Consider the following 11,727-nt stretch of genomic DNA (forward strand, 5'->3'; position numbering starts at 1 on the left):
GTGTTTTAAAGTTGTGTTGGTTCAAAGCATGTGCCATTTAATTTGCAAATAGGTAATGTTTTTCATAATCCTAAAACATGAAACTGGGGGTAATAAGTGTAGCAGAATTAAAAGGCTGAGGTTTTTGTCTGTTAGTGTTTTAAGTAATTGTGATGGCATTTTTTCATTTTGTAACGTGTTTTTAGGAGTGAAGGAAGTTGAATTTTTGTGACTGTGCCTTCATTTCTAATCTCTTTGTGAATGAAAAGCTATATACAGGCACAAATCCAGCAGCTTAATTCTCCGTCTGATTAGAGCAATGTTACTAACTTGGTAGGCTGAAAACAGCCATGATCCATGCAGTGGCGTAGCCTCCTGGGAGGCAGAGTAATAACAATCAAATGAAGACATATTAAAATGTAATATTACTTCCTCTCCATGGGGACTGTATAAGAATCATAGCCAGGAACTATTCTTGTCAGCTGACTCTGCTATGCTCACTGACTCCCTGCCTCTGCGTTTATGACTAATGCACTTTGTACAATAAACAGCACTTGTGGAGTTTTAAAAGCAAATAAATGTAAAACATTATACATTGATTTACATGAGTTCCAGCCTTTTTTGTTTGTTTGTTTGTTTTGTTGGGAGTTTTGTTTGTTTCTATACAAATCATGTATTTCAAAGAGGAGGAGGCAAATCAGAATGAAGTTCTTCAGTCTGAATAATTTAATTTCTCCCTTGTGTATGGAGGAGGATATGTTAAAGTAGTGTGTTACGAACCTGCAAATGTGTACTAGCTTCTCTAAAGTAAGTATGTATCAGCAAGACTCTTAACCATAATTTCATAACAGATAGGTGTTTTCTGAATGTTGAAAAGCTAAATTTGCATTCCTCATAAAATGGCAGCTGCTGTTGTATTCAAGGAATGCAGACAGTGTCTGATAGACTAATGTAAAAACGGCCTATAAGTTATTACAATTTTGTTAGAAAGTCTTAAAATTAGCGGAGATTTTAGCACAGTCATACATGTTTAGGTGTGGACTAACTGTTGAATAATTTAATGTGGTTTTGACGGTCATTAATAGTTCTGCAGCTGACACCAGTGGAGCAGGACAGGTCTCAGAAAATCAGAGGTATTTAACTATCAAAAGATTTAAAAATATTTTTCTACCTGTTTAGCAACATTTTACTTACTTCTAGGTTCGTGTGTATTGCTGTGTTAATACAAAGTATGAAGTGTGGGATCCTGAGAACAGTAATACTAATGAGAAAGTTCATAATAATCATTAGTTATGTTTATTAATGTTAATACTTAAGTATTTAGTCTTCTTAGCAGTGGGCTTTGTATGGTAGCTCATCTAAGTAATTGACTTTAAAATACATCCATGTTTAGACTTAAATGCAAAAAAAACTGTTCTTTTATATATGTATATATATAAGAATAAATTGGATGGAAGGTTTAAAATCTGATTATATAAACACACTGGAGGATAACATTTCCAAAACTCCTATCGGGGCACTTCTTTTTTTCTTAAATATCTTTTCAGTGTGAGCACAGCTGCAGGTGCTGGGTCACTTTCCCCCAGAGGTGTGAGTGCAGTGGAGGAGCTAAAATGACAGTGGGTGTAATTTTCATTTGGAGATCAATACAGAAAGTCTGCAGCAAGTGTTTGAGGAATATTTTGTACTCTCTCCCTTGTTTGACTCCTGCACACTGCACTGTCAAGGGGCATTAGCAGTATGAAGCTGTGTTTTCTCTGCTGTCCCATATTACTTCTTTTTCTCAGTGCAGCTTTTCAAAGCTTAGAACGATGTGTTTAAAGCTACCCACTTTCTTCCTGGTACACCAGGGATACGCAAGGTTGTATTTCGATAGTCTTAATGAATTTCGAAAAATAATTTCCTCCAGTGGCCTTGGGTAATTGTCAGTTTAATTACAGGGAAGGCTGAGAAGGAAACTTTGCTTTGTCACTGAAATACTTCTCTTTGAAAATTCCCTATTCCTCAGGACGTAGCAGTCTGTACTCTGAGCTACAACGTAGGCTTTCCTCAAATCCCTTGAAGAACTGTGGAAAAAGTGAATACTTCTGCAAATTCATTCATCTGACATCAAAGCTATGAAAGCATTCTTTTAGCAAGCAAGCAAGGCAGATTGTGCTGGCGTAGGCACACAACCAGACTCATTGTACATCTGGGTCTTCCCATTTGGAGACTGTATTTGAAGTAATTTTGCATTCTTTTTGCCATCTTACTTTCTTATTCTGTACTGAGGTCAGACTGCGTCCTCTGCATCCTATTGGGGCCTCCTGCTCTGTGGGTTAAGTGGATAGGCCTTTAAAGAATAAAAAAGGCATTGATGTTCAGAAGAAGCAGCATTCTATTCAATTAAAATCAAGTAGAAGGTGTTTAAGGAGATGTGATTCCCTTTGGCTCAATTTAAAAAAAAGAATCAAATAACAAAACCACAAGACAAAGTCAGTGTTTATCATTTGTACGTTCAATCGGTGCTCAGCTTTGGTATTTCTATTTACTGCATTTTTTCTCTGTGTCCTTGTGCTGGTACATTGGCAAATAGATCATAAAAAACACTTTCAGCAAAGACACATTTGATTTATGTCCAGGATGGGTTCTTGGTATTGATTTTTTTTTTTCCCCCTGGAAAAAAAAACAACAAAAGAAAACAAAACTATATGTCTCCATTATTTTCCGAACCTGGCAATGCAGTGGCACATTTCAGATCAGCTTTTATCTTAAATTACTCAACGTGCTCTTTTGTATTTTGAAAAGTCTTTTTTGCCGTACAGCTATTGTCATGTTTTTACAGGGGGGAGGGAACAAGAGGAGGAACTGGGAGGGACCACGTATGAGGAGCAGGGAATTTTAGGAAAAGAAAGCACAGTTTGGGAAGTTTGTATGGTGGCTGTAATTCGAGTTGGTCACAAAAGAGTCAGAAGTGGAACAAAAACAAGAAGCAGATCAAAGGCTAGGAAGCAGGGTTCAGCAGTATGGGGTTTATATCTTTACGGCTAGAGAGAAGATTAGAGCAAGAAAAATACTGCCATGGGGGTAGGAAGACATTGTGAAGGAAAAAGGAAATATACATAGACTGCATTTGAAAGCAAATCCCCAAGGAAGGTGAAAGAGAAGGAGCGAGAATTAAAAACAAAGACCTGAAGAGTGTAAAGCCCACAAGCTGAAAGGAGAGGGGCAGAGGGAGGCATGTGCTGCTTAAGCAGCTCACCACCGCCACGGCAAGCAGCGAGCTCCTGACATCCCATTTTCCATCTGCTTTCTCCAGTCGGTGGCCCAGTGCTGCTGCCCGTGCACCCTCTCAAAAGTTCATTTTGGGCCTCAGATAAATGGTTCCAAGATATGACAGTGAAATTTCCATCCCCAGGGCAGCCAGGGTAGGAGAACCCCCGGTGCGTTTGTTCCCTGCGCAGTGAATCCAGAGCCCACCGTTTGCGGTTGTGCCCTGCTCACGGTGGCCCGCGGCCGGCGCAGTGCAGTGCCCGCAGTGCCCGCAGTGCCCGCAGTGCCCGCAGTGCCCGCAGTGCCCGCAGTGCCCGCAGTGCCCGCAGTGCCCGCAGTGCCCGCAGTGCCTGCTGCCCAGGAGCTCCAAGCGTTTTCCAGCAGCTGTTTTGCAACCAACAGCTGGCCGGGGCGGCAGCGGCGCACCCTTGCACCGTGGTGATTCAGTGGTGTGGATTCTCCAGGGGAGGGGTGCTGTGCATTCACATCGCACGGCAGTGTCAGCCTGCGCCCGGATCGCGTGGCTCCAGCTGGCACCTAGATAAGCAAGAACAATGTCAACACAGGGGAAAGCACCCTGTTGTTTGTGTGAGCTAAAAGGTTTCCCTGGGAATAGAGCGCGTTCCCCTTTGCCACCCACCCCCGCAGAGGCTCCTCAATGCTGAGAAAAGTGAGATTGTACTCTAAAATATTAAATGGTTTTCCAATCAGTTCAGAATCTTAGCTTTCACCTGAGTCTTTTGTGTGCGTTCACTTCTTCCAGCAGGAGATTTGTAATAGGGGAAGCAGGTGTAACATGGTGATTATAAAGATATTGTTGGGAGGGGAAAAAAAAGGGTGATTTTGTAGTGCTTTTCTCCTCTGAGCCTGCCAGAGCTTCCTTTCCAGCTGACTCTATCACCTTTTTAGCAAGATGGTGTGTTTTTGTCCAAGTCAGTCAGTCAGTCAATTGTGCGTAGGAAAATAAAAGGCTACTGGGTAAATTTGAAACCTTGATAACACATTCCTTCATTTGTATATATTGTACAGCTTACCAGTGTATTCATTCCTTTGGCTTTCAACATTTCACAACTTTCCATAGGTCAGCCTGAGCAACAAGAACAGGTCCTGGTAGATTGAAAGATCCCTGCTTTCACACACTCATGTTCACATCACTTTGCCTGTTGATTTCCTGATTTTTATTTATTTTTATTTTTATTTATTTTTCTTTTATTTTTAATCAGCAACATCAAATGGGTCTTTGGAGGGCCTGGATAACCAGGAGGGAGGGGTGTGCCAGACAAAAACCATGAAGATCCTCATGAAAGTTGGACAAGGTAAAGACCATCTGCTGTTTCATGAAATGACTTTGATCGGTCTCAATGTCCTTTTTAGTTTTCAGGCTTCTATTAGCAATGTAGAGCAGAGAGCTAGTCGAGTCTAGTGTGGTCATTCCTCCCTTATAGTCTGAAAGCAAAGCCTATTTTCTCTTCCTCAGCTACTGACAGATTTCTGCAGAAGGAAGGTTAGTGTAACAAGATCTCTTCATTGGAGAGATCCCTAGAAGGAAAAGTCACCTGGGAGTAGTGTGTTTCAGTCATTTTTATTTTTATTTTAAAAACAAAAGCCACAACTCTCCTGCTCAGAATTATTTAAAATACATGAAAAGAGGGAAGCTAATATTTCTATAGTTTGCTTGTTATGAATTCTGATTACAGAGAGGTTTTTGTTCATTGTCTCTTTTCACATATAGATAACCTATTGTGCAGGAAGAAAGAATTATTCTTCTAAGTAGAAGTTGGTTTAGTAGTCAATCAACTTCCTCAGTTAAACTGAAATGTCATCTGCAAAGCTTTTCTTGCCAATTACAGGAGACCCTATAGTTTCTGCAGATGGCCTCACAATTTAAACTTGAAATAACTAATATAACCATTTTGCTTTAAAAGGAAAATTACGTTCTTATATCTCCCAGTCCTTTGCATAAAGGTTCTTCTGTTAAGCCATTTGTGTCTCACAAGGTACCCAGAGCCAGCTTGTACGGCTCCATACTGTCAAGTGCCAAAGCTGCATGAGTCGTCTTTCTCTCCCCCAGCTCCCAACTCGGCAGGGCAGCCCCGGCACACGGATCCCACCAAGCGCCCCGAGCAGGAAGCTGGCACCAACGGGAAGAGTTCCACCACCAGCCCCTTCGTGAAGGACCACTCAGGTAGGTGTGGTATGACTTCACCCTGGAACGTCTTCTCCTCCTTTGTCCCCAAATGTGTTTTATTTTACCATTAACATGCCAGGAAAGCAAATGTTTTCATCGTGAGATTAAGCAAAAGCCAGTTTTGATTGCTCTGGTGGATAGTGTGTGGGAGCTGCAAGTTTTGGCAACAGCTGCTCTCTCCCCTCTGCCACTCTGCTGTAGAAGTTAATTACGTCTTGTGACGGTGTCTCTCATTTACAGGAAAATTTTTGGATAGGACGTTTGCTAAGCAGCGTTACAGTGGTCAGCGCTGCCTTACATTTAGTACTCTGGCAGATGAACAACTCTCTTTCTCTTCCCACATAATACATTATCAAGTTGTTCTCGACAGCCATTTATAAAGTTTATTTCAAGGCATCTATAATTAATGTTATTATCTTTTAGCTGACCATATAAAGTCTATAGACATGTATGGCTGGTCTTTTGCTAAACCTAAAGTTTTGGGGGTTTTTTGTTTGGTTTTTTTTGGTTTTTTTAATAATTAGCTAAACAAAATAAATAGATGATTCCTAACAAATATCTTCAGGATGCATTTCACTCACAGGGTGAACAAGAGAAAACCTGACTTTTAAGACTCAAGCTGTCCAGAGGAGTGTTCAGTAGTTAGTAATGCTACAAAGCAAACCTTTGCTGACGGGTGATTTGGGTTTCCCAAAAAAGGCCACAAGTTTTCCTTGCCAGCTCTGCCTTTAGTTACTGGCCTAATGAATCTTTGATATAGTGAGTGTCTTCAGCTGACCCCTGCAGAGGCTTTGGTAGGAAGAGTTAATAATTACATGAATGTAATATCTGTACCATTTTTCCATTGTGAGTGAGCATTAAGAGAGGCAAATAGGTTCAAACTTAGAAGTGAAACGTGTCGAGCAAGCATTCATGTAATTTTAGTGACAGATGATGTGATGGTGTGATGGGCAACAAATACTCAACAGGCTGGTCAGCACATGAGCTTCTCCTGACTACCAAATGCGTGGTATTGTTTTCTTTTAAGTAAATGTAAGTTAATACTAACAGCCATGCCATAGCTGTTCTGCCTGTCTCCCATGCTGCGTCAAGCTCCTTAGTTTCATTTCCAAGCAAGAGGAGTCCATGTAAAGAGGCACTAAGCATGGTTTAACTTAAGTCAATATGCAAAAGATAAAATAGCAGAGGGAACAGTGTGGCACTGAACAGTACCAGTTGTTCTGAGAATTGTCATTTCCCTATGTTATTTTCCCTTCCAGTCTGATCCCACCCCTCTCTTGTGCCTGGGGCTGGCCGGCATCTGTTAAAAGATGCCGTATGCATCAAAGGCTGCCTTGTCAGTGACAGTTCTCGCCGCTGATGGATGATGATGTATGAAACAGGGTGGTTTGGGAGCAACACAAAAGTGAGACCAACAGGCTCAAAGTCTTGTTTTATATTGATTGCTGACTTCGGCTGTTTGCATTTAGCTATCTAACAGGGTAATTGGTTTGTCAAAGTTTAGCTGTCAGTTAATTCTTCCAGTCTTGCTTACTCTACACATTTTTAAGCAACGTAAATGGGTCACAGGATGGCAATAACTTTTGTCTATTGTATTTCCGTTCTTTCCAGGATCTAGCACAGATGGCAGTAAGGCTGGGCATTCCAGTATTCTGGGTTCAGAGGTGGCCTTATTTGCAGGGATTGCATCAGGGTGCATCATTTTCATCGTCATCATCATCACTTTGGTGGTTCTTTTGTTGAAGTACCGGAGAAGACACAGGAAGCATTCCCCGCAGCACACGACAACTCTATCACTTAGTACATTAGCCACCCCAAAACGCAGTGGCAACAACAATGGTTCTGAGCCCAGTGACATTATCATTCCTCTAAGGACTGCAGACAGTGTCTTTTGCCCCCACTATGAAAAGGTCAGCGGCGACTATGGACATCCGGTGTACATAGTTCAAGAGATGCCTCCTCAGAGTCCAGCAAACATTTATTACAAGGTCTGAGAAACACACAACCAGCTCTGTGGTACAGTTGAGTCGTAGAGGAAACTCACTGGTCAAATGCTTTCTGTTGGGGTTTGTGATGACGCCTTGTGCACTAGCATTGACTTAAGCACAGGGGGGAGAAGGCGACAGCTCTTTCTCCAGGAACCGACGCGAGCTGGACAGCTTACCTAGTCTGTAGAATTCCTATCTCGGTGAATAAATATTCACTAAAAGCTGGAAGACTTTTATGTAGAAGATGCCCATTCTGATTGCTGTACTCTTGTTACATTCATCATCCTCAAAGCCATGTGCTGTGGGCGTTCAGGCATGTACAAAAGCCAAGGGAAGATGGAGCAATCTGTGGATGTTAATAGCTCTAGGCATCCTGGGAAGGTGCTCTAGGATATATCAAGCTTGAAATGCAATCTTCTGACTTTTGTGTCTCTCTCAGTGTGTACTGGATTTGTCACACAGACCTTGGTGTCTAAGTAAGACTTGTTAAAGTTCTCTTGCTTTTAGTCCGTCACTGTTCCATTTGTTTCTGTTATCCAGGGCTCTGCCATCCTTCACATAAGATTTCCTTTCACTCCACCTCCTGAATCACTAATGGAACATTAATGTTTGGAGATCCGCACTCCATCCATCTGCTACAGCAGCCTCACTCGAATGGGTAATGCATTTATAAAAATTGTGTTTCATAGTACGGAGCCTTCCAGCCAAAAAGTTAGGCTGTCAACAAAGTCAAGAGCAGGACTGGGTGGTGGAGGGAAGGGCTGATTGAAGTTGCAATTGAATATTGCTGCCTCAAAAGTAGAAGCTGGGAAGGAAAAAAAAAAATGCATTTAGGTAGCACAGCACTTTGGTATGCTAAGTTTTAAGAGGCAAGTAGGAGACACAATAACATGCGCAGTGGATTAAGGCTGCATTTGAAGGAATTCATGGTTATCAAATACCAGTGTGCAGAAAAAAAATAGTACCTTCAATACAGTAGAACAAAGGGGTATTGTTAGTAAGTGAACAAGCCTGGAGAAGACGAGACAATAGCAGGCCGCTGAGGATATATTAGGGCAGGGCTGTTGTGGTACTGGCAATAAAATACACAGCTTTGAAGCTGTAGCAAAAACATAGTCTGCTTTGGATGACTTTCAAGCAGACTCAGCTGCTATACTATCACATTATACTAAACACAGGGAAAGCATTTAAGAAAACAACAGAGAGCCAAGTGACCAAGATGATTATAAGCCAATGGGTCTAATGAGCTATTATTCTATCACTGTTAAAGTTGTGGGGGAGAAAAAAACAACAACAAAACAACAAACCACAAAACCTTGCTCATCTCTAAAAGTAAGGCAGAATTTCTTTGTGACTGACCCTTTTGGCACTTTGGCTTATTGTAGTGCTGTCCCTGCACAGTGAGTGTAGGTACTGACTGACACAGCAGTTCATTGGTGCTCTGTTGCAAAGTTAAAGCACATATGGCAAACCTCTGGCAGTCTGTAGGAGTAAAATAAATTATGACACTGAGATGGAGAAGGAAACTATGTCTTATTTATAATAGGTGTATAGAACACAAGGGATATAAAGTGAGAGTTTTTCTTTTGTTCATTCTTTCTTACTTTGGTTTGGTTTTTTTTACTAATATATATTTTGAGATTGCACAGAATCTACACCAGAAGATGTGAAATTCATTTGCGGCAATTACATAGTCTTAACTTGTCATCATTTTACATATGTGTGTGTGTCTATGTATATACACACATATATAAGTCTATATATGCATATGTATCTATATATATATGTATGCATATGTGCACTTTTTTTTTAAAAAATAAAATACTTCTGGAAAAAAAAAAATCAGCTGTCCAAAACCACCAGTGGGAGCATAGTTAAAAAAAAAATAAAAAAATTCCAAAGCATCTTGTAAGAGAAAAGTAGAAAATATAAGGTCCAAAATATCAGGAATTCAGTGTTACTACATCACATATTTAACAGCAACAAGATATGTGCCGGCATTTATTTTCTGTGTTGTGTTTTCCCTTGCCTTACAGGCTGATGTGTTCTGTAGATTTTGTTGAGGTTTATAGAGGGGGATTTCAGGTTAAAGTTTTCTCTTTAGCATGGCTATTCCCCTAAAGCTCCCACCCTAGGGAGGAAATAAAAAAAACTCTACTTTTATATGTGCTATGCAAATAGACATTTCTAACATAGTCATGTTACTATGGTAACACTTCGCTTTCTGATTTGGAAAGAAAATGTAGCAACAGCATTTTAGGGTTCTCAGACCTCCAGTGAGCACCTGCAAAAAAAAAAAAAAGAAAAAAAAAGGAAAAGAAAAAAAAAAGGAAAGAAAAATATCTGTCATAGAAATGATCACTCTCTTTGTTTTCTGATCCTGAAAATAATGTTGGGATGTTGGTCCAAAAGGGAGAAACAAAAAACAAAAAAAATTCCAACCCATGGTTCTGTGGAAGGTTACCATGGTGACTAACTACAGTACATATGTAATTCTTTTCAACAACCCTTCTTTTCTATGAATCCATCCATACAAGGTTCTCTTGTAAGTCATTAAGATTTTATTTTGGGGGAGGGGGAGGAAAAGAAAAGATGGGATTACTGATCCTTATTTTTATTAAATCATATCTATGCTTCATCAGTTGGCTACATTCTAGTTACATACTAAACTGTGAAAAAAAAAAAATCAGACTAATTGCTCAAGAGCAACCTGCAACCAATTGAAAAAAAAAATGTACTGTGCGTCTGTTTTGTGTCTGGTGCAGAATTATGACAATCTACCAACTGTTCCTTTCTTTGACGTTGGTCCAGCTTTGAAAAGTTACTGTAAATGCCTTGCTTGTATGATCATCCCTAGTCACCCGAATTGGAATTTGCACCATCATGTCTAAGTGAAGATGCTGTAAATAGGTTCAGATTTACTGTATATGGATTTGGGGTGTTACAGTAGCCTTATTCACATTTTTAAATAATTAAAAAACCCATATGAAAACAAGATAAAAAAGGCTTTTCTTAACCAGATTGTGTATATAGAGCAATGTTGGTTTTTTATAAAGTCTGAGCAAGATGTTTTGTATAAAATTTGAATTTTGCAATGTATTTAGCTACAGCTTGTTTAAAGGCAGTGTCATTCCCCTTTGCACTGTATTGAGGAAAAAATTATATAAAAGATTGCCAAATTGCCGCATATTTGTGCTGAAATTGTGTACCATGAATATTTATTTAAGAATTTCTTTGTCCAGTTTGTAAGTAACACAGTATTATGCTTGAGTTATAAATAATTTCTTCTTTCTCTTTTTTTTTGTTTTTTTTTAATTTTATTTGTTTGTTTTGTTTATTTGTTTGTTTCATTCTGTATTAAAACTAGCCGGTCATAAGTTTGAAATCTGCTTTAGTTCCACATTGCAATTAGTTCCCAGAAAATGAAAATTATGAAAATCACATTCCACGTCTGTTTCAAACTGAATTTGTTCTTAAAAAAATAAAATATTTTTTTCCTATGGAAACCTTGCCTTCTAAGTATTTTTTTCTTTAGTTTTACAGTTTTTTTTTTCTTTTTTAAAAGAAATAAGAGAAAATAGAGAAAAAAGAAAAAAATTAAGAAAGTCACCATGCTTGCCTGCCTGCCACCTCCCTCCCATCTCTCCTTTCCTTCTCTCCCCCCGTCTCCAACCTGATTCCTAGTGGTTTATAGGAAATCTCCTTAGAGTACACTGACTTCTGTTAACCTACTTTCAAATTCTCTCGTCCATATATCAGCGGTTTTTAGAAAACACCTGGGCATCTTACGCCCTTGGCATTCAGTGAACTGCAGTCAGATGCAGTAGCCAGGTTTCTTGGGTCATCTTGGAGTTGAGAGTATAACCACACAAATAATTCCCAGACATTATGGGGTGGATGTACTCTGTGGGCAGAATCAGAGGAAAAAAATAAAATGAAAATACCTCAGGCCTTCTGGGCACTGTTTCTCCTGAGGAGGGGAAGCGGTGAGCCTGGGGTGACAGGAGATGGAAGATGCTGGGAGGATGACGAAGGATTGGAAGTGCTGCAAAGTCAAGACATCTCTTCATGGTTCTTCTGCAGCCTAGGGGAGATGGGGGCCAATGTGCAGGTAGCACAAGCCTTAATATAAGATCTGTGGTTCTGCTGCCCTAATTTTCACAAGGGTAACAAATCCATTTAATAAATAGTACCTTAATTTTCTGACAAAGCCCAATCACCCTGAAAATGAAGCACATAAATGGTATGATCATCCATGGAGTAACAGGTGGGAAGGTCTACAGAGGGCAAATATGCATTTGTCACTTTAGGAACAGATGC

General features: G+C 39.9%; 1 protein-coding gene across 1 annotated transcript in view; it reads left to right on the forward strand.

The window, feature by feature from the left end:
• EFNB2 (ephrin B2) overlaps positions 1-10,913 on the forward strand; it is a 45,576-nt gene extending 34,663 nt beyond the window's left edge. The window contains exons 3-5 of the mRNA XM_005516484.3: positions 4,455-4,547; positions 5,303-5,416; positions 7,031-10,913. Of these exons, the coding sequence (XP_005516541.1) occupies positions 4,455-4,547; positions 5,303-5,416; positions 7,031-7,413 (590 nt within the window). The 3' untranslated portion in view covers positions 7,414-10,913. The remainder of the gene's footprint in view (positions 1-4,454; positions 4,548-5,302; positions 5,417-7,030) is intronic.
• The last annotated feature ends 814 nt before the right edge of the window (positions 10,914-11,727 follow it).

Source organism: Pseudopodoces humilis, chromosome 2 (assembly GCF_049639895.1).
Source record: "Pseudopodoces humilis isolate 2021_Gansu_Grassland_sample_001 chromosome 2, ASM4963989v1, whole genome shotgun sequence".
Taxonomy (NCBI): domain Eukaryota; kingdom Metazoa; phylum Chordata; class Aves; order Passeriformes; family Paridae; genus Pseudopodoces; species Pseudopodoces humilis.